The sequence below is a fragment of the Idiotropiscis lumnitzeri genome, chromosome 9 (genome assembly GCF_059441095.1).
Source record: "Idiotropiscis lumnitzeri isolate Australia: NSW breed Sydney's pygmy pipehorse chromosome 9, RoL_Ilum_1.0, whole genome shotgun sequence".
NCBI lineage: Eukaryota > Metazoa > Chordata > Actinopteri > Syngnathiformes > Syngnathidae > Idiotropiscis > Idiotropiscis lumnitzeri.
Genome location: NC_142399.1, coordinates 7,872,927 through 7,896,621, shown reverse-complemented (window position 1 = coordinate 7,896,621; position 23,695 = coordinate 7,872,927). Strand labels below are relative to the sequence as shown.

The 23,695-nt window shown below is 41.4% G+C and overlaps 1 protein-coding gene across 1 annotated transcript; it reads left to right on the top strand.

Moving 5' to 3' along the window:
- The first annotated feature begins 27 nt into the window (after positions 1 to 27).
- LOC148330086 (transmembrane protein 150A) lies at positions 28 to 23,305 on the top strand. The gene is made up of 8 exons (XM_088304595.1): positions 28 to 328; positions 588 to 819; positions 7,668 to 7,715; positions 9,363 to 9,449; positions 10,958 to 11,025; positions 16,240 to 16,367; positions 20,128 to 20,305; positions 20,661 to 23,305. The coding sequence occupies exons 2-8, from the start codon at positions 710 to 712 to the stop codon at positions 20,906 to 20,908; spliced, it is 867 nt and encodes a 288-aa protein (XP_088160721.1). The 5' UTR covers positions 28 to 328; positions 588 to 709; the 3' UTR covers positions 20,909 to 23,305.
- The last annotated feature ends 390 nt before the right edge of the window (positions 23,306 to 23,695 follow it).

Below are 23,695 nucleotides of genomic sequence, written 5' to 3'. Positions count from 1 at the left end.
TACTCCTTGGCACACCCCGCCGGCACAGGTTGCCGGGGGCGGAGTCAAACAGCTGGATACCCCGGAGTGTCTCGTGGCGGCTATCAAGCAGGTCGCGCTACACGTTCAAGGCAGACGAGCTCCCCCTTCTTTTTCATTCTATCACTAAATCACCTAAGAGATTTCCTACTAGAAAACGCCACAAAGCTACCGGTTCCGCGCCCCCTTTTATGTTCTTTTTCCGCTACCTGAAGAATCGAGAGGACAAGTCGACGAACACTAAAGTTAAGCAAGAAGACTCTTGCGGTGGAAAAAAACCACCACTTGCTTGAAGACGTAGCAGCGGAAGGTGAGTAAAGTGTTCACGTTTGCTATTGATGCTCGCCGTTATTTGTTGCTAGCTTGCGGCACGAGACGCCGCGTAGCATTTGTCGTTATTCATCGCTACTGTTGAATGAAGTCGTGACTTAATATCACGTGCGTAATGTTAAAACAACATACCCCGTTGCTAAGATCGATTGAAGTCTCCTTGCGCTCGATAAAAAAAGGTAAAAAATTGAAACAAAGTAACGGTAATTTAATGGTGCCCTTTCCCTCCTTCTTTTCAGCATCTGAAACAAGCCTCGTCCTTCGAGTGTGCCCGACTTTGTAAAATGACTCATTTGGCGTCAGTGCAGATGTCAGCCCCACACAGTTAAATGTTAGAACTACTAGAGCACATTTTGCTCGGATGGTCGAAGAGGAAAAAGAGGAAAGAGGGTTCGAGGTGCCTGCCATGTCTCTGTGGGTGATCCTGCCTATTAGCCTCCCAGCACTGACCATCACTGGGATCTGGGTCGTGTAAGTATTCACCTTTTTTCCGCCCACCCTATACTCATTAACCACAGAATCCCTGAAAACACTTATTTCAAGCATTGGATGTCAAAGTTTTCTTGTATGGAGTCATCTTGGGATACCCCCCACTGTGCCAGGGTAAGATAAGCCCCCAGAAGACAGTCATCATCTATAAGTGAGAGCCGATTGAGCATTTATTAAATATTCTTGATATCCAGCTCGTGCTGCAGTATGCTAGGCAAGGCAGCTGCATTTATGTTGCACATGTCGTACGCATGCTTCACGCAGGCAACGGCACCGCACCAAAAAGCATTTACAAACAACAGCTAAAGACTTTCAGAAGCAAAGCAGAGAGAACAAAATACCTTACCAAAATTGCTAAAAGAATGTACATTGGCATTTAAACTCATTAACAGAAGACTTTAAAAAACATCTAAATTGACTCAAAAGCACAAAATGTGAAATTGACTTAATGGGACACTTCTCTGACGTTAACATTGGCGCTTATATAATAGGTTTGCATGTAAAAATGACACAAGTACTGAAATCCCCCCCCCCTCCCCCAAAAGATTCGGTAGTGATTTAAGTTTTTTTTCTGATGTGATTCACGACAAATTGGCAAGCCCCCATTTTGGGGCTCGCCTTGTTATTTTGTTTCCGGTTTCAGCGTCGACGTCACAGCAGGGAGGCAAGTGAGGTAATATTGCTTGAATTGTCAGTTCTGTTGTATAAAAGGGGAGGCTGATCGCCACCAAAAGGCAAATGCACATTACTACTCTTGTCCACTTCACCCTGTGCAAGTATAAAAGTGTTCTGCAGTATAGTTTGGATTTATTGACATCAAACCTGCACTCATGTGATCGATCACCTCCACAAAATCAAAAATACCGTGCTGACCGATTCTCCATTTACAACAGCTAAAGCGGACAAGAGCATGAATGTGCACACAAACCCCGACTGGTTATATTTCGGACATTTAGCTATACTAATTTTTTGTTAAGTGTGAGGCGGCAGCCAGGCATCGATGTTTACACCTCCCACCCCACACGGCTAACAACGGGATGCAACTTTTTGTTGCATACATTCAGCGTAATGTTGAGTTGTAATTTTTTAGCTGCATTTTTTTTTTTGCATCTCTGTTAGTCTGTCAAAAAATGTTACTGGTCCGTGGCACACAAAAGGTTGGGGGCCGCTCAGATCTGAGCAAAATTGGTGATTCCTCCTGCCTCCAAGAGAGCAATGCCGCTGCATGTTTCCCCTGAATTCCTGGGCGCCATGGCAATTGCATGTGGATTAGCTCTCCAGAAAGAGTTTTTTTTTTTTTAAAGACGTGAACTGTGCATGACAGCCTGTACATTTTACCTCTCGCTTTTTGTGCACTTAAAGGGAGTGAATACCGCCTAGTCATGTCCGGGCTGACAGTTCTGCTATTATGCGCTGTTATTAGTAGACGAACGCAAACCGTAGGGGGAGACAGACAGATGGCCCCATTCCAAAAGTTCACACTTGTGTACGGAGCGTCATACTTAATGTATGCGCAATATCATGTTACTACAAGAACGGCATAGCAAAAGTCAGGTAATGTGACAATACTGTTGATGAATACACAAAGGCAGTCTGTCACCTGGTGCTGATTGACATTCGATTTGTTTGACTTTTGAAATAAAATGAGCCTTAAAAAGGTCACCAATCCATCCATTTTCAACTCTGCTCTTCCTATTGAGGATTACATTGAGTTGGCGTCTATCACGGCTGACAACTTGAATTAGTCAATTGCGTCCAAAGTTAAAAAATAGTGCTTTACAACATGAAATATTAATATTGGAACACATTAAGTAGATTTTTTTTTTTTTTTAGAACATCACAAAAGAAGAGAGGAACCGAAATAGGGTAACAATTTTTGTTCGGTTGTATGAAGAGGAAGTCTATTTCATTTCTTGTTGATGTTGCATTGGCCAGTGTTTCCCCAAATCCTAGAGCCACGACCCATACTGTAATTTAAATTAGAAAAATGTACCAGATACCGTTAATTACATACCTTTTGCCATCTGCTTTAATTGTTCTGCCTCACTCTTTACATAGATGAACAAAGATACATGTCTTGTAGCTTATACTATATCCAATTTTCGTTAGCAGGTGTCAATATTGTATGTCTGTGCTGTACTTGATACTCGAAAATACTCTTATATAGATACTTTAAGGACAGGGAGGACTGCTTTTTTTGCGACTGTAAATGATGCTCTGCAAAACGGATCATGAACTTTACGGGCAGCGAGTTTTGTGTGCCCGGTCGCCTGGTCCACAACGTGCTAATTGGCTCCTACAGTTTTCCCGTTTTAGTATTATTTTCTAACTCGTGACACAGAGGTAACATGGCATCTGTAATCCTTCATGTTTTATATCCATCTGATGATTTGTTCTTCTTCTCTTCTGCATATACTTTTTTTTTTTTTTAGTACCCCCTAATGTTCAGACTGAGACACCCAGTCTCTAAAATGTAAGTCATTACATGTAATCTAAATCAGGTTATATTTGAATAAAACCCACGTCATATTAAAAATAAAAAAATAAAAAAATATTTGATTCAAATAGAACACATTTTCAGCGCAATTGCAAGACGTAATAGCATTGTCAATTACGGTGGAATTGGCGAGTACTCAAATGTAAGTACTTAGACGCGCATGCTCTGTCTGGAGAAATAAATTGCAATCGCTGCATCAGTTGGCGCACCTAATGACCTTTCATGCCACACTGGTTGTGAATCACAGACCCTTGTCGAATTCGAGCCCACCTTCCGAAAGAGTATGCCAGCATTAGTCTTATGTATGCTGAGCGCTACTGTATTTATGCACGCTCACATTCCTTTCTATGTCGAAAGCAGTTTTAACCACCCTCAAAACTCAGGTTCCTTCCTGTTGCATTGACAAGGGCGCCTTGTTTCGAGGAGCGGTCAAGGGTCCTTTTTTCCCCTCCTGAAGAGCGCCATGTCAAAGGATGTGTGACCTGTTGCATAACTTGGTTCGTTCACCGCAGGCGACAGGATAGGAGTAAAGTAAATACTGCAGGGACATAATATAAAGCGTGCACTGCTGACCCCATGCCCATGTGTCCCATTGAGCAACACTTTCAGCAACCGGTCGATTTAGGGCTCAGGACTGTGTCTATGGCTAGGTGATATGGCCTTTAAATAAAATCAGTAAATCATAAAAAGTTTGGATTTTTTTCTCCCTTTCTGGGATTCTTTAATTTTCTTGCTTATATTGTAACAATTAGTGCAAACAGCAAAGTTGGAAGTAGGATATTATTGACAGTGTTGCATAACAACATATGAATGTAATAGATTGCCTGACCTACATATAGAGTAGATATAAAAAGTCTACACACCCCTGTTCCAATGGCAGTTTTTTTGAGAATATAAATAATTTAAAGACATTTTCAAGCATCAATGTGTCCTATAACCTGTGGTCAACTCAATTGGGACAAAAAAAAAACCTAACCTTTCTGAGAGGGACAGTAAAAATAATGTGATCTTAATGTCAATGTGGTTGCACAAGTGTGCACACCCTCTTATAATGGAGGATGGGGTTGTGAATCTTGAAGCATTTTTATGCGTCTTTTTTTTTGGGGTGAGGGGACGTGGGGGGGGCATTGTGTTTGACACAAACACAGCACGGCTTAGCTCCAAACGAGCAACATATATGAAGTGGCGCATGGCGGTCCTCTTCAGCTGCATCTGTGGCCTCGAGAGAATTATGAACTTTTCGAAATGGCAATCAATGTTAGTTCAAAAATTTCATGCTGCAAATAGAAAGCAAAACAAAATAGAACAACAGAAATTTTGTGATTATAATTCATGGCTCACGACCTAAAATGGCAGCAAACACATGCGCCATGGCCACTTCAGAAGACGTGGAGGCCTGCGCTGGCCCACGGGCGTCAATTTTAGCACCTGTGTGATATAACTTTGCAAGTTTTGGTCCAAAAATATGTAGATGGAAATAGTCTAGTAGCCACACAGGCCAAAAAGCCTAAATGAATTCATACTTCCTGCGTCACACCCTTTCAAGTGGTTTCACTGTGTTATATTTTCCGCAGTTCTTTGGAACTGGTGACTGTAGCAGATTTTTATTAATTTTTTTTCAACAAAAGAACCTCGCTCAAGTTCCATTTGTAAATTAAAAAAACATGCAGTTCAAGTTTACGGCCGCAACTGAGCCACGATGGACGATTTTGTAAACAAACCTATATGATTACTTCATGACTTCTTTTATTTGAGCCCCTTTGCTGGTATTTTTATAAGAAAAGCAAAAGAATGGAATCATTCCTAAACGCCAGCCACCCACAGTTCCTTCTCATGTAAGTTCTTCGAAGGAAAGCCCTCACTTATCCAGCGTGGTTGCTAATATCCTCTTTTGTTCTTGTCTCGATTCTGTCAGCATTTAGGCTGGCATTTAAAAGCTGAAGAGCTTTGGAGCCTGCTACATTTAAGCCATATTTCACACTCACCTGCGGGTTTTCTCCATCTGCCATTCGGCTTATACGACTTTGACATCATGACTGTCATAACCTCAAGGCAAATGTTACCTTTCCAACCAGGAAATGCATCCGCGTGACCAATCGAAGCGAACATGAGAAGGGGGCGGGGCTAACTCTCATTCGCACTTAGCTGAGGCCAGTTGGTTCATGTTCTTTTTCATGAAACATTCTTTCTTGATTGAATACTCTTATTTATTCAAAGGTTGCATTTGCCTTCAGTCGCGACTGTGACTTGTACAAATAATTTACATTTATTGAAGCGCTCACCTCCTCACACGTAAAAATCTAAAGATAGTCAAGCTCTGCTTCAAGCAGTTTTCATAATGAGTTACACGAGAATTTTATGGTCAAATATGCTACATAGTGTTTGTGAATAGGTTTGTGTTTTTTTTTCTTTACTTTACTTTGCAAAATAATGATAGGTGAGGATGGGAAATGTCAGTACAACATGAGCAATACAATTTTTCGGGCTGTAATGATACACCAAAGTTAAGATTTGCGTCACATCTCAATAGTCCAGGACAGTTTTTAAAAAGTTACAAAATGTTACTGTTTGTAACAAAGACAAAATTCAGATGTCAAAATAAAAAAAAAAAAAGGTTTATAAAATGAGTCATTCACTTATGTTAAATCAAAGATTTTTTTTTTTTTTAAAGAATCTGGAACTGAAAATTAAATTGAATCGAGGCTTGAGTGAATCGTTACATGCCTACGTACGTATTAATACATAAGACAACGAAAAAAAGCAACTACATCAGTGTTTCTTGTCAATATTGTCCCAGTTAAGTTGGAAATGACTGAATCAATTATGTTACTAATTAATTTGATCTGACTTTCAACAGATTTTACATAATTCTAATAGTTCTATGACAAACAACCACCAAAACAAAATTAATTGTTTTATTATTAAGTACTTCTGAGATTTTGCGGCAGGCTACACTGTGGTTTAAACTCCAACTTTTTTTTTTTTTGTGCCTTTTTTCGAGGCATCTTGCTCCGCAAAAAGTTCTTCGAATTCTGACTTTACAGCGGCGTCAACTTCTTGAGTATATGACACAAGCATGCTTTGTATTCTGACAGCTTGTCACTCAGCAATCAATCTAAAGCTGTGTGCAGTTGTTCTCGTGTGTGTGTGGAGCAGGTGCGCATGTCATAAGACATTTTATGGCGCCGTCTGCTTTCGGCCGTGGAAACATTCTTAATTGGCAGATCAGAAGCCCACTTGTCCTTTTTGACAATTTCATTCTGTTCAGTCTCATTTATTACATTTCTGCTTTATGCGGCTGATGCATGTAAGGACCGGTCGGAAATTCTATACTATAAATCAACAATGACGTCGTTACACTGCCCAACAATCTGAAGAACAGTAGCTGTCTATATCTTGCAGATAATGGTCCTCTGGTCACTGACTTGTGAAGAGCTGGTCAGTGACCTGATCAAAGTCAACGCGACTGTTGGGTGGAAGCCGCCAGGATTGACGAAAAAAAAAAAAAAAAAAAGCACTCTTACTGCTGCTGTTGTAGCCTTGCTGAGTTATCGAGACGGCGTGAGACAAAATGTCAGGTCGTCTGTGCCTCCAAATTTAGTTTTGCTCATTGGCCACTTCCTGGTTAGGGTTGTCGTCCAGGGGTGGGCAATCTTTTTGATTGGTGGGCCATAATGGGTTCTAAAATTTGACTGAGGGGCCAGACCAGGACCTGATGGAGTGTTTTGGTCACCTCATAGGAGAATTTTTTATTTTTTTTTTTTAAATGAAACGGAACAAAAAAATTACAACAATATATATGAAAAAACAGTATTATTAGAAAATAAAACATTAACAAGGTTTATTCATTTAATTTTTTTCAAGTTTGGCATGAAGAATTAAAACGTTGAACGGACCACATGTGGCCCCCGGGCCGTAGTTTGCCCACGCCTGGTTTCGTCCATATTTTGTGACAGTACATGACGCAAGGAGCCACCTGAATGCAGGAAAAAGAGCCCAGAGAAAACTTGAATATCAAAAATCAAATCCAACAAAAAGCACTGCAGGCAAAGTCACTGAAGGAGACATTTTCACCGAAAAAGAAACAACGTGCTACAAAATGACAAAGACCAAACAGACTAGAATGCACATAACAGGAGAATGTTGGAAAAGACGCAAAGGAGGGGAAGGAGCTGATTGGTTTGGGAGCGGAGTAGCAAACGCTCGACAGCCAGGAATTTACAAATCAACAAGCGTCTTTCCAGGAAAAGGCCAAGTACATAAACAACACCCAATAAAAGAAGTAAATGATGGCTTTTTCTTTTGTTTAATTGTCCTTGTTTTCGTTCTCCAGGTATGCCATGGCCCTGTACAACCAGCACGTCTGTCCTGTCGATAACTGGTAATGCTCATTTTTTAAATTTATTTTTTTTAGTTATCCTCTCTTTTACCTATTGCAATTATCCGTTATGTAATGAGGTAATTCTTCCAGAAGCTAGTTTCACATAGCAACATACAATTTGGTTGTTCTGTCATTCATGCGTAGAACACACGCGCACACACCCCCACAGACACACCCCGACACACACACACGCACACAAAAGCAGGAATTTGGGGCCAATTTCACTGAGTAACATGAAATTTTATAAACGTAAAATTTCCTTAGTTCGCCCCCCCCACACTTCCTTATTTTGATATATTTTCTCGTATGTTCTTGCTCTGCTTGTGTCTACATTTATGTACAAATGCATATGGGGAGTGTGGGCGTGCATATTGCATTTGTTGTTTTGTTGATTGTATTTCTCAATGCATGAGAGATGCTCTGTATACTCTAGACAACATTTTGATTGATTGGTTGACAGAAGTAGGCTCCACCCACAAAATAGTCCCAAAAAGACAAATAAGGGGGCTATTTTGGTTTAAAGCAAACATTTTAAGCTTTTTTTCAGTTATAGATTTTCAAGTGTGTATTCTTCCTCTTAATGTTTCTGGTGTGGTGGTCACATGACGGTTGTTGTTGCCAGGCATGGCTATTGAAAAACGGACTATTTTTATTTATTTATTTTTTAACCAACCCATCGTTTCGTTAATGCTCTGACACCTCCCGCCTCCCACAAAGACTGTCTAACGTGGAAAGAGCAGCCACGAACAAGATGTTTTGCCACCAGGCAGGTGAACAAGCAGTTGGAATGTAGGACGGTCATTCACCAGCCACACCTGGCAAAGACAACAAAAAAACTATTGTGGCTGTCCCAAAGAGACATAATCAAACACCAGCGACAGACAGGGATGCTCCACAATTAGAAATTTAGAACAGAACGGGCCTTTTGGGTGAAAGGTTAAAAATCTTCAACAAACAACAGCCTAGTTGCTGACTTGAAAAGAAAAAAAAAAAGAAAAAAAGACTTTCTACCTAGCAATTGTGTTAAGTTGAAATGTATTTTACGTTATTGAAGAGGAAGTCAACCCCCCAAAATTTTCAACATAATGTTCTGTTTTCTTCATTATTCAGATTACTATTGTGTTTTTGGAATCTGAGTTAAGCAGCTCAATCCACATGTTCTTGGACTTCTCAGTGGGCGGCCATTTGGTCGCATCCATCGCCTGAAAATGACATCAAAGTTGCTCAGGGCTCAGGTAACGACCAATCACGGCTCACCTGTTTGCTGAAGCTGAGCCATGATTGATCGTTAGCTGAGCCCTGATCACCTGTGATGTCATTTTCAGTTGACATAAGTGACAAAATGGCCGCCCCCTGAGATGACTAAAATGGGAGGATTTTGTTGCAAAATTAATCACATTGCCATTTTTCGACTGGTGGGTCGGCATAGAACATATTTTTGTACATTTTTTTTTTTTTTTTTGGTTGACTTCCCCTTTAGTCTGTGGGAGGGGAAAACTGTACATTAAAAAAATGGAGTTGTGTGACTGCATTGCTGACAAGAGTCTGGAACATATCTACTGCAATAAACGAGGTTTCACTGTACAGTTGTTTGAAGGCGAGGTGGATGTCGGAAAATGACGGCTCCTGATCCTGTTCATCTTTCAGGTTGTACAACCAGTCGTGCGAAGAGGAGCTGTATTTGCAGAGTGGACCGACGTTATGCTGCACGCTCGACAACATACCTCTCATCAGGTCAGCGAGGCCCCTCGCCCGAATCCCCCCCCCCCGTCTTCCCCGCCCCCCCGTCGTGTCTGTCTGTCTGATGATTACAAACAGGAACGCCAAGCCATTGTGTCTACCCCCCCCCCCCCCCACGCGTCGCAACCTTGTGGGTAGTAGAAGTCACGTGAACGTCTCCTTTGAGGCAACGCTTCTCCGCATCCACGAGCGCCGTACGTGTGCGCGCGCGCGTTGGGAAAATGACTCGAGGCTGAAGTATCCTGTCTTCCACTGTGGCTGTTCAGAGGCCGAGCCAGGCCCCATGCAATCATGTAAACACACACTTGAAGAGCAGCCGGTTTACATCTTTGGGAACAAACCGAGGCGCTCGCTGTTTTGTTTTACTTTTGGGCTTTTGAACATGAAAGGCTGGTTAGACCCTCGATAGTTTTGCAGTTTATGTAACATCTCTGGATCAAATCTTTTCAAGAAAAGCCAATAAATCACACCTTATGTCATGAAAGATAAATAATGAGAGACCAAATAAAGGGGTTTTGTAAAATGAAAAGAGATGAAGCTACAGGGGGCGGGGTGTAACTAGTTTGAAGTCTTCTTAAATTGAACGTGTTTTTCTTGGCCTGTGATGCGGCGCTCCACCAGGTTTGGTGAAAACAAGGTTGCCAATTCTTGCGTAATCCAGCTGCCAGACGGCCACCAGAACAGTCAGCTGCAATGTAAAAGTGCACGTTTGACAGAGCTGGGCTAAAATTTGAAGTTGCCACCAGACAATTTTTGGACAACAAATGTACGGAAAAAGCTCAGGTGATAATAGACCGAGCGGAACTTGGGAGCTTTAATGCATTTCCTCCCATTTTTTTCATCCCTTTTTTTTGTCAATTGTACAAAAAAAAGATAAGAAAAAGCAAAACACGCTTGTTGAGTTAATTCTTCAAAAACATTTTTTTTGAAGTGTGTCCACTGCTTCTGACTGTGTGTGAACTGAAGAACGCATGTGACTGCAGTCAGCTGAGTTGGCTTTTGGTGGGCAGCACAGACAGGCGGCCGACCACCAACAAAACAATTGCTGTTCATTGAAAGAGAAGCTGTGTGTGTAAATATTTTTTTTTTGATCCTAGCAGCCTCGGTCATACCGCTTGAAGAGTCACAATATTTCATACACAGTGAACCACGATAACATATTCATCGTTGGCGCTTCTGCTATATCACACATTTTAAGCAATCGTCTTTTCTTTGTTTTTTGTAGTATGCACAGGAAAGTCCGATTTTTAGAGTGTGTGATATTCCCTCAAACCAGTTCTTGAAGTATAACAACAATAAACATTATTTAATTGTCTTTTGTTTTATGCATCAGTTTTAAAGTCAACTTCAACCGGGAGTGACAAAATAAACAGCATATTGCCGACTTTCATCTCGCACGGGGTCGGTCTTTGCCGGAACTTATTGGGAGTTAACAAGGGTTCACTGTAGAATTTGTGTGTGTTGTTCATGTCATTAATGTCCGTGTTCTCCCTGTCTTGCAGTAAATGTGGGACGCTTCCGCCGGAGAGTTGCTTCTTCAGCCTTATCTGCAGCACAGGCTCATTCATGGGTAAGGCATTATCTGCACACACTTTCACAAACTCAATCACACCCGTCATTAGCGCTTTGTTTGTTTATGTCTGTTGCACTCATGCCGAAACTAAATTTAGCTTCTTCCAAGATACAAACTATTTCATACAGCTTGGCAGGGGAAGGCAGATTTATTTATATAGCACAGTTCATACTACTAGCTCGGATTACGTTGGCATTTTTAAGTAATTAGTCTCTTGATAATATCATTGCCCTTTGAATTGTGTCTTGAGTTACTTTTTGTTTGTTTCTTCATGGTTTTAACTCGTCTCTATTCACCTCGTGGGCCACACAATAAATTCCATTTACTTGCTAGACTTTATTAGTTTCACAACTAAGTGACTTCATCACTGTCGTAGTGCTGCTATAATGATCATCGGCACATGAGACTGTCCAATGGATTGCGATGTAGTACCTGAAAATCTTGAGACTTTTGTAACCCTCAGCGTTGATCAGTGCAGCCGTAATGTTTTATTCAGCAAAACAACAATCCGTGTCCCTCACACATGCGTCACAAACGACCAGGAAGAAAATAAATGTTACCGGGAACTCGTTCCCGCCATATGAATGAAAAACAACTGTCCACACGTGCGGTAAAAGTGTGCCTCGTAGACCCATGGAAAATACGTTTGAGATGATTTTTCTTTTTTTGTTAGTCTACACGTGCTGTTCCGTCTGCTAAGTGCTGGTTCTGACTGCCCTCATGTAGTTAATGTTTCCCAGCTGTGGCTCACGCACACTGTGTGTATGTGTGTGAGGGTAAGGAGGGGAGTTGCGGGGGTTGGTTCTTCATGTTTATTCACGAGGAGTCGCCATTCTGCTATTTACAGAAAGTCTCTTCACTCCGATTGGCTGGCACTGGACGGTTGCCTGAGCCGTACATTTATCGACATTCAATGTGTATAATTTACAACGTTGACGGTTGTCGTGGGCGCTGTTAACCCCTTCGTCAACCGTTCAGCGCACGTCATTTTAGCTACAAGTGGCCATTGCTGAGAACCAATGGTTTCCTTTGTTTCTCTTTTTTTACGTATTGCGTTCAAAAATGATCATTGACAAATGCAGGGGCTTCCTTCTTTTTATCGATTAGTGTTCTTGCCACATACAGTTGAAGTCCAGCCGTTCCATTTTTTTTCACCATTTAAGCAGCCTCACGACGAACTGTACATGATACATTTTTCCCCCCCCCCCATTTTTTTCCCCCTTTCAGCTGTCATCGGTATGGCATGTTTTTTCTTCCCTTATTGTGCCAAACTGAAACCTGAACCATGACCCTAAAGCAAAGGGATGTTCAGATTAGTGTTGTTTGGGTTATAACCGGCCACCTGCAGTGATGATGAGCAATTACTGAGCAGATGCTCGCTCAAATGTTTACCGCCCGGAGCATGATGTTACTTTCCAACCTTGCCGCTCTAAAATCAAGCTGTTTCCGATGACAAAATCATACCTACTTTCATATTTATTTTGCATTTTTTTTTTTTAATGTTGAGAATGCCTTCACTAGGTGTGAATGTAAGGGTGAATGGTTATTTGTCAGCCGGGTTGGGCTCCAATTTATCTGCGTCAAATGCAATAAAAATATCAATAAATTGATGAAACACTGGGAAAAGGGCAGTAAAATTTGTTTTCTTCGGAGTTCCGTGTCAAGATTAGCATGTACGCTAGCTATTAAATTACCAGTTCCCCTTTCAATTAATTTTGTATTGAGTCCTTTTTTTTTAGTTTTATAATATCTTGGTTTGCTTCAGTGTCAGTCAGAGAAGTTTTGACAATTTGTGTCTGGAAGAAAGAAACTTGACATTTTAGTACCACAACTTATGAGTGAGCCAACTTTTAAGATTTTTAACACCACTCCCAGTTGAAGTTTGCTTTCAAACTAAACATAAAAGAATTAAACCACAAAAATTGATGACAAAAGTCCACTAGCTTAATGCTAACACACAATGCAGAGTTCTATAGACAGGCTAACGATATTAGCCTCGATGTAATGGTGTTATAATCCTTCGAGCACGGGTGATGGCAAACTACGGTCCGGGGGCCACATGCGGCCCGTTGGATGTTTTAATCCGGCCCACCGAACTTGAAAAAAATGAAATGAATAAACCTTGTTAATGTTTTATTTTTATAAATATTGTGGTGTGTCAAAGACACATTTTGTTGTCATGCTGATGGTGCACCTTACTGAGCACAAAGTGACAGTCTTCTTCTTAAATCTTTAAGTATGTCAGCCTGCAGTTCAACTTCACTTGAGCATTGCTCCTACGTCACCTTTCGTTTGATTTGAATTACTCCGATTAGTCGGCAGTTCAGGACATGCGACGTTAATACCCGTCGTCGAGCAAGTAGCTGTGGCTGCTTGAAAGTGGGCTAAATTGACGTGTACCCGTACAAGAGCCTTTTGGAAATAATCTGCGCTTGAGCTTCTTAGCCTATTGATTTATGTGCTCCAAGGGTTAACTCAATGAAGTGATTACTCCCATTTGTGCTTTTTTTTTTTTTCAATTGCCCATACAATTCTTCAGAAACAATGCTTGTATTATTTCTCCGCATACCCCCTGTTGGAGGGAATGTTTTGGCTGGAACGTATCCCCCTAGTGGGGGACTGTGGGGTTTGTTTAACTATAAGGTGTGGTCAGGTCCATTTGTGGGAACACGCAATTGTAATGCATGCTGATTTCTTTTTTTTTCTACAATTATATTATTATTTATTTATTTATTTTTGGTGTGTGTGACAGCAGTATTGTACACGATGGTATGTCTGTGCTGCTGCCGCGCGCCTAGTGAATTTTTAAGTCAGCACGCCACTTCCTGACCCGGGTTTCCCAAGGTTAGACTGCGTATAATCTGGATCGTGATTTGGAAGGTGATCAAAGCTCAGTCATGAGTGTGTCCGGGATAAATTAGTCCCATTCTTTTGCTGTCGCACAGGAGGTTATGTAATTTTTGTAATTGTGATCTTTACAAGCGTAATGTCAGGTTAAGTGTGATTCAACCAAAGGAATGCTTTGATGCATGAATTTTCAGACTATTAACAGTCGTTGGGGACCTTCTCTGCCTCTTCTTCTGGCTCTTATTTACGCTGCATCTACATCGACTAGAACCTCATTGCTGTAATAAAATAAATCGAGTTACGACTACAACCCAAGCGCTTGTCCATAACTTCTGGTTGGAGGTCAGTTCCACTGCTTGCTGTTCAGACGGTAATCATTGAATTCTGACAGAATCTGTAACCCGTCACCATAACGTGAACTCCGGTACAACCCACGAGAAATCAAACCACCGAAACAAAAAATGTAAACACGAATGATGCACGTCCAATCGAACATGGCAAATGTTTCTTATCTTTCCCGTTCTGTCAAATTGTGTACCTTTTACACCAGCGCCTAATGCCAGCAAGCGAAAATGTCCCCATCTGTAAAAACTCATTTTGGAGAAATGGGGGGGTGGAAAGGTCCACAGCCGGCCAGTCTGCAGCAGAGACTGAAATGCCATAATCTAATGCAATAAACCGCTGTTGACTTACTTATCCTTTCAGTGAGCCGGCATGTTTCCCATTTTGTACAAGAGGAAGGGAGGGAAAAAAAAGAAAAGATTGTTTACAAGGAGATGCTGCTGTTTTTTCCATGATTGTTTACTGAAATCACTCTGCTGATGAGCCACTCTTGGAAAGTAGCCGACACATGCGCACGCACCGTCAAGCTTGTTGAGATGAACACAATCATTAAGTTTTATATGACTTTCAAATTATTTTCTGTTTATTTTGCCCATTATTGTTTTTTTCAAATGAACCTGATTATGTTGTTGTAAATTCTGCTTGAAACAGTCAACAGTCTTTCCATTGCGACCTCTTTTTTTTTTTATGGTATTTAATTTATTATATCTCATACCAGTGGCCATATTTGGTAATGAGACTTTTGATTTAAAAAAAACTCTTTCTCTCGTCAATCTCCAGAGGTTTTGTCGAGGTTATGTAAAGTGCATGCGCCCCGTCACGGAGATGTCTCTGACATTTCCACTTCTCGCCAAAAGCGGGGATGCGCGTTGTCTACTTCGAACAGCCAAGCGTTTCCTCAGCTCGGCCACGCTCGCCATGACTACGCCGGTTCGGCGACGAGCACCCTCCTAATTCCCCCGCTCCCACAAAGAGACGGTGACAACAGTTTAGTCTGGGAGTACAATATATGGGCTGCGTGTCAAGACACCAGGGGCTCCTCGTCCCCTCTCTCATTCTGCCATCTCGCCTCCGTGGCCCACTTTTACCGAGAGGCTGGTCAGCCTGCGTCAGCGGTGGAGGAGCTGCAAAGGTTCCAGACAAAGACGAACTAGTGGGGGCTTGCTTGTCGGCGCACCAACAATACGCCCCCCAGTCACAGCCCATTAGCCCATCAAACAATCATCTGCCCCCCTTACAGTTGTGTTCTCCATTTCCCTTCACCTTTTATATTATGTAAGACCGCCATCCTCTCACTTTCCCTCCGTCTCAATTCCACTTCCTGTGATTTTTCAATCCACTTCCAAGAAGTTTCTGCGCTTCTTAGCATCACCGATGTGCGCTTGAGTCAACATTAAAATTGAAGGCAGACTCAACGGCGTAACAAAATGTTATTTTAATCGGGGAAAAGGTGCTTAATGATTCAGTTGAGTTGTATTGCACACAAAAGGGAAATGAAAACTGTATTTTCATTTTTTTACAGTTTTAAAAAAAAATTAAAGCAATCCTATTGTACTCAGAAGTTAACATAACTGTACTTAAAAAAATACTACATTGGATTTAAAAATTTTTTTTTCTGTTTTTATGAACAATTGGAACATTTAATTTGATGATTATTTTGTGTACCACTAGAGGGAGCCTGTGTACGCTAGTGATACGCAAGTCTATTCATGGATTATTGTGCAAAAAGTACTGAAACATTGAGCAGTTTGACACGTGCATTCCAAAGATTCGAGGCTATAAAATTTAGCTGGAAAGTTTTAAGAGTGATTTATTCGTTTCACCCCAAAAAAACAAACAAATATGAACTCTTACATTTTGTGCTTAGACAACTCATTATTATAACCAGCCCAACTGTTCCAGACAAGTGTTCCCTTTAAAAGTCAGTTTATTTATGCGATTAAATGGCATTGTGTACCAAAATGTTCGTTGATCCGGAACGAGGCCCCTAACTGCCTCTGTATGTTGCTCTTTGTTCCACAGTTATGGTGATCGTGCTGCTCCGCTACGCCCACGTCATTGAGAAGCACCAAAATTGTGTCCTCAACACGGCGAGTCTCTCCACAGGCTGGATCTGTGCTGCTGGACTCATCATGGTGGGCAACTTCCAGGTACGCAATGCTCCAGTTTATAGAGAATCCTACAAATGTGAATAGTCCCAAAGTGGACTTCAATCCAAATAATATGGACTCATATTCCTTAAAAAAAGTATTTGGAGACATTTTCTTTTCGTCATTGTTGGTCAAGCATCTTAAAACATGAGTAGTTTTTCTTTAGTATTGCTTCAGTTTTTGTTTTTTTTATATATACTTGTGCGCCACATAGTCAACTTTTGTAAAACCATCTTATTTGCAGTGTAATGTTAATAGTTTGAGATTAAAACAAAATAATTACATTTAAATCGTGTTTTGAAATTCAAACTTCAACCAGGCATAATAGGATGCTTTGAATTTGACTTTATGCGTGAGTGCATGGATTATGATCATCTCACTATTTCTTAATTGTTGTCAAATTCAAGCTCATAACTTGGCCTACTTTTGGTCATTGTATATTTATTACCCCCCCAGCCTCTTTAATCCACATTTACTGTATCTTGCATTCTGGAGGAGGAGTCCATTGTTTATTAAAATCTGTCTGGAGCTGTTCCAATCCGCTTTTCTGTTGATGTTTGTTCTTTGGAAAGAATCTCTCCTTAGTTTAAATATTTGTCGAGTTGGCTGCGTGCCTCGATGGATGGTCTGCGTTTGTGCGCTTCTTTCCAAGATGGGCATGCAGAGAGAGAGAGAGAGAGAGAGAGAGTGTCACAGGAATGTTAAATGAAACTTCCATCTGCGAGTGTGTGGAGAATGGAAACAAAGCGAACATGGAAATCTAGCAAATGGACTGAATCAACGATTGACTAGAAACGCACAGTAGCGTCTGCGAAAAAAAATGCTGTTGCAACACACTTGAAATCATATTGAACCTGCTGGACTGACAAGGAGATCACCACAAATATTTAATTTTTTACGAGTGGGCGTTGGGGTGTGACTCATGGAGTCTGGCATCGACCGCAGAGAGGTTTTGGTCAGATCCTTGCGCTTGAGGCTCCGTCTCTAACCAAACACAGGCCCGGGAACTTGGCGCACGCTCTCTGCCTGCTTGGTGGGGGGAGGAAATGGAGAGATAAATGATAGTGGTGACACGCCATCACGGAACGCAAGAAAGGCAAAAGCAGTTTGGACAGCACGGAGGAAAACATTGATCAAAAAGGCAGGAGACGCGTGATGACATAGCTCGCGCTGTCGCCTGCTGTAGTTTGTTACATAAGGTGCGGGCTGGCAGGACAGCTGTGGCGTGGCCACGGGGGCTTTTGCTGTCAGGCAGACTTGACGGTTTGGGCAGGGAAGGACATAAATAGATGAAGCACGTCGCTTGTGAGCGTGGCTCTTTTAAAAAAATCGTCATCACGCCTGTACGAGCTGTGTTGATTTCAATTTTGGATTAAACCTCCCACCACTTGGGGGCGCTGTGGCATCAATTAGCCGCAGGTCGATATAACCAATGGGATGATGAGACCCAGGTGTTGCTATTGGGAAAGCAAAAGGTTTTAGGACGTGACTTGACATGACACGGTACGGCTGCGTTCATGCACGTGGACCAAGTTGGCATCGAGTTAGACTATTTTGGAAATTGTCGAAAGGACAAATTTGGACGTTTGCAACTGTTTTCATCTCAAAGCGGTAAAGGAAATCGCAATTGGAAGTATATAAATCTTAAGCTACCAGAGTGACCGTTTTTGATTGGCAATAGGGTCACTACAACATAACAGTTTATTTGGAGGAAGGATTTATGTGTCGTAATTGGATGTCTCGAAACTGTTTGAGGCACTGACATCCTCTAATATGGTATTTCTGGAACCGAATCATTGAGGCATAGGGTGATTGGACTGGGCGGATCTATAACATCTAAAGCCAGCTCGGCTCACATGATGTGACTCAGCTGCCACCAAGAGGCTGACAGACCACTAGGAGAAAGTCTTATATAAATGTTATTTATCCAGCACTGTGTCTGCAGACATGACATCAAGCTGCGATGCTCTGAGGTCTTGTCCTATTTCACTCCAGCTCCACAAATAGTCATTCATTTTATTTGCAGGCCACATCGTCGTTATAGTTTCCGTCAGAGCATTACATTATTGCTTATGGAATAAATTTGACATGTCCCTCAAGGCGGCACGCTACACATTTGTTGACATTATTTTAAGAAGTGATTTGGTGGTTGCTTTTAATTGCTGTTAAAGTGAAGAAAATTGCAATTGATTTTCTGCCAAAATTAAAACTAACAAAACCATTTTGTAAGAAACATGAAACGGACACGCATTTGCTTTTGTGGGACACAAAAAATGTTATGGCGGGCTGGATCTAGCCCTCGGGTCTTGAGTTTGACACCCGTGAAATCATCTCTTGTGTTGCCATATTTCTTATCGAAGTTCCATTGATTTGTGTCCTCACTGCCTTTCTGCCGCTATATCATTGTGTCCTTTACACCACACACACACACACACACACACCCCGTCTCTCTCGCTCTCTTTCACTCCGTTTCGGTAAGTAGAGTAGCGAGGGCTTTGTGCATCATTACACCTTCACTCCTTTAATGATGGCAATTAGTCACACGGACTAGGACACCGAGCAGCAGGCTCACATGTAAACACTCACGCACGCGCTCCAGTTCACACGCCAACGGATGAATTATGTAGTAGTTGATCCATTCTATGTTAGATGAATTCATCTTTTTTCTTGTCACGCGTTGTCTTGTAGACAAAATGAAAAGCTGTCGTTTCGTTTAAGAGATATATCCTTCATGTGATTTATTGGATAGTATTTCCTTGAAGACTGGCCAGCCCTCTACACGTTGAAGATGAGCTATTGCAAGCAGAAAATTATGCAGTTACAACGCCGGACATTTTTCTAGTTTCAATATCGCAATGTACATCGCAACCTCCCCAAAAATCGCAATGTCAGTTTTTCCAATCTCGTGCAGCCCTCATGAGTGATATTGACAGTGAGGGGTACTGTACTAGTAGTAGTAGTGGGCATAGTAGTTGCGCTGGTTGTAGTATAAGTTCATTCTCCGCCCCTTTTCATTTTTACCAGACCTAGTTTTAAACTCCAGTTTCATTTGGTATTAAATGTAATGTTTTAGATTAAGTAGATAATTTATTGTTAGGTTGAGGTCGTACGTTGTAACCTTACCTCCATAATATTTCTATTAATACTGAATAAATGTATTACACAGCCAATTGTTATGCCTGAATTTGAAGGTCTTTCAAATTCGGTCTGAAATTCCTCAAAATAGCAAAATGTGCAGAGCTCACCCAAATTGAGTCTGCACTTCATGACATCATAAATTTGTTCTGCGCTTGTACATAAAGCCTGAAAGACTTGAAGTCCTTGCTGTGATTTATTTTTTTTGTCTGCACCTTGCGTTGCCTGCATTTCATATCACAGCGTCTATAAATCTTCAAAGATTAGCCTTGTGCACCGGAATGTTCAGCATGTTCTCGCCGGGTCAACCGGCAAATAGCTTGGGAGCATGAAGTGTCTTGCTTGTCGCTCTAATTATCTTGCAGAATTATGCGCCCAATCGCACCGTTGGCATAGACACAAGCTCTGACAACTATGCTGAGAAACACCCGAAGGCTGGAGAGTAGGGAGGCTTATCAGTTTTCATTTCTAGGTACAGTCAACGACCGGCGATTCGCGGAAGAGGAATGGGACCGGGCTGGCCTGCGAGTAGCGAAAATCGCTTACTGAAATGTTTTTGGGTGGGGGTCCGACGAAGAATCTTCGAAGGCGGACACTGATCAATTTCGTTGCCTCTGTCTGATAGGTGGACTATGCCAAAATTCTCCACTATGTCGGAGCAGGCATCGCCTTCCCCACCAGTATGCTGTTTGTGTGCCTGCAGTCGGCGCTGACCTATCGACTGGCCAAGACGCAGGGGGAGTACAACGTGGCACACCTCCGGCTCTGCATGACCCTACTCGCCTTTGTCGCCCTGGTGCTCAGTATCCTCTTTGAACCGACTTTGGGGCTCGTTTAAAATGGATGGTGTTTATAAACTTGTAATACACTATTACAAAACAAATTATTTGCGATTCCGTGACTGCTTTGGTCCGTAACTTCCATCAGAGAATCTGCAAAAATGTTGACCGTTGTTTTCCAAAGTAAAAGCAGATGTTTGCAAATATTTTGAAGAAAGATAAAACTCATCAGGTTGCGTTCCTAGAAGATGATGGAAATTTGCTAGCATTTACTGTTGAGAAGATGAAATTTAATCGATTCTCAAAAACTATAAATAATTTGATAATCCATTTGTTGCCCCCCAACCTCCTTGTTTGTTCTCCTTAATTGCCTCTCCAGGCGGCGTATTTTTCTGCCAGGAAAGCTTCATCCTACAACACGCCTCGGCCATCTTCGAATGGGTTTTTTGCGTCATCATCATGCTCTTCTATGGGACCTTCGCCTTCGAGTTTGCCGGCATCTCTGGGGACACCGTGGCGGTGCTGGCCCGCGGCGGCTCCCTGGGGGGCGCCGGAAGGGAGCACAAGGTGGACGGGCTGGGGCCGCACCCGCCGCCGCACCAACCCGAAAACATGTCCATCCTGTAAGGCCCGACGTGCTCGGCCCGGGATTATCCTTCCAAGACGGGGTTGTCAAATCCGTTGAGTCACTCAAGCACGTGACGGATTGAACTCAAGCAAAACCCCGACGGAGAGCTTTTTTGTCATCACGTCAGAGCTTTTCCACCCGCTTTTCGCTTGTCTGTATTTTGCACGTGTGAAGCCAAATTTTCCATCCATCCAGCCAGCCCTGCCTTCAGTTACGAGTATTAGCAGCGGAGGGCTAAAGGTCCATCAGATTCAGAAAAATCTGTTGTTCTCCTCACCCGCCCCCCCTTCCGTCTCAACAAGTGACCTTGGATGATGTCCTCTTCAGGTGATTGCAGCGAGGCCTTTTCATTTCATTTGGTGAGTGCGCGCATGCTAAACAAGAGGCTGCTGGACGGCCGCAGCTGAAAGTAAAAAGTGCAGCGCGGTATTGTCTGCTGCTTACGTAGTAGCCACACAGGAGGAAGGTCAGGATGGAAGCAATAAACTCTCTCCGTATAGTCCCACAGACCAATACTGTTAAGGGAAAACTGTTACATATAAAAAAAAAAGGGGACCTGGTATGTCTTTTTTTCCATTGTTTGTCTGTAATCATGTTCATATTGAACAATTATGTAAAATGTCGTACACTCATGTTAGACTATGGGTGTCCAAACTGCGGATCTGGGACCTTTTTAAATTGCCCATGGCATTTGTAGTAGTTTCCCGTGATTAATGACCCGATATTTTGAAAAAAAATAAATAAATAAATAAATTAATTAAATTGTTTAAAAAAAAAGGCTAAATTGTTCCCCATGTTACACCAGGGTTGATTTAAAAAAAAAAAAAAAAAAAAAATATTTAATTGTTTAAAAAAAAATCTAAATTGTTCTCCATGTTACACAAGGGTTGATTTAAAAAAAAATAATTAAATTGTTTAAAAAAAAAATTCTAAATTGTTCTCCATGTTACACAAGGGTTGATTTAAAAAAAAAAAAAAAAATTACGGAAAATTTCACAATAGACGTAAAGCAGCATCTGGGTTGTTGTCTAAAGTTTTAAATTTATGTCCTAAAATTCAGATAAGTTGTCTGGTGTTAATTTCCTTTTTCTGCTATGGTCGCGGCAGTACAGGAGCTTAGTTGCCTTACGACGCATTACTTACCTCATTGATGTTCTTCACAATACTGGTTTCGTGACGAAAAATAAGTACGTTTTGTGCTCGCGTCTTGCAGTTCATCTATATGGTTGCACGTCATTTAGCCACGTTAGCCCACTGGCATTGACCACAAGCTATTTGCAGCTCTTACGAGCTCCTAAGGGCATGTTGTTGGTCACCTACCGTTGAAACAATTATTCCTCCCAAAGTGTGGGAGGTTGAGGAATTTTGTTAAAACTTTCTACACTGATTGGCTCGACGGTAGAAGAGCAGAAATTTCATTTCTCCCTTCCTGGTTTACCATCAATCACCCGCCAGCAAAATAGTAACATTTCTATTTCTAACGCCCATTGAATCAAGATAATTCAGTTACAGCGGCAACTGAAAGGCACTTGGTTGCCTCCACTTTAAGCTCGGCTCAGTACAGCTGCAAAACAGCCCGTTAAAATAATACTGAAATCAATTTCACTCATATGCATAGCAGGTCCCCTTTAATACAGCAAATGTCGACATTTGTTCACACTGACATTCCAGTTTGTACTCATGTTCTCCAAGTACTGACGCCGCCTCACCATGCAGACGGTTTGACTGTCAAAATGTTGCCAACAGACCTCCATCACGAAAGCATTCTCTGCCAAACGTGCTGCGCATTCCATCCACTTATTGTAAGCTTCCTATCTTCTACCGTATTCCTCATAGCGGCCGTGTTACTGTCTAAAGTGTGCCAAATATCAGTGTGCCTGTGGCCTCGGTGCTAATAACAAGCCTCTTTTTTCGTATCTCGCTGATTGAAACGATTGCATTCATGAAAGCAATATTGAACACTCGTTTTCGTTTGTGTTAAAGAATGTTCCTGGACACAGGATTGGGTACACCACAAACATGTCCCTTAAAGATTACAACAGCTTTACCTTGACTCTTAAGTTTTCTGTATGTTAAAAAAAAAAAAAAAAATCTCCAAATAGGTTTGGAGTTTCGTGTCTAAAAATCAGCTGATCGGGTCAGCAAACCTTCAAAAAAAGTCTCCCCGACATGAACAAAACTGCTACTACTAAAGAAAAAAACTTGTGATAGTATTTTTTTATATCACATAGCCATTTCCAGGTGTACCTAATGTTGTAGCCTAAAATAATAACATCCACTCGACATGTCTTAAACATTTTTCATTCATTTTTTTCTTGTCCATTTATCTTCATCTAGCAATCTACTAATGCTGTACTACAGAGGTGTGCCAACCAAAATGAACTATGCAGCTAGTTTCACACTTGTAATGTGTCTTATTAATTCATATGCTTATCATAATCATCATTCCACACTTATTACGTCACTTATTCATTTTATTCCACCAGTACATCGAATGTGTTTGACTGAACTGGAATTAACTTGTCTCTTGCTCCCTCTGCCGGTCACAACTTTCATTGCAGAGGCTTCTTTTTTTTTTTTTTTTTGGTCCCTTAAAATGTCTTCACTCATTTGTCTTGAATTACTTAAAGAAATTGCCACAAAACTGCTGTAAAGATGTTAAAAATGTTAACTGTACATTGTTTTTTAATATACATATAAAAAATTAAATATTTAGTTTTTTTTTTTTTTTTTCAGTCCTTTTAAAGCCAGTATGTTTACATAACTTTTTCCAATTGGGGGTGGAG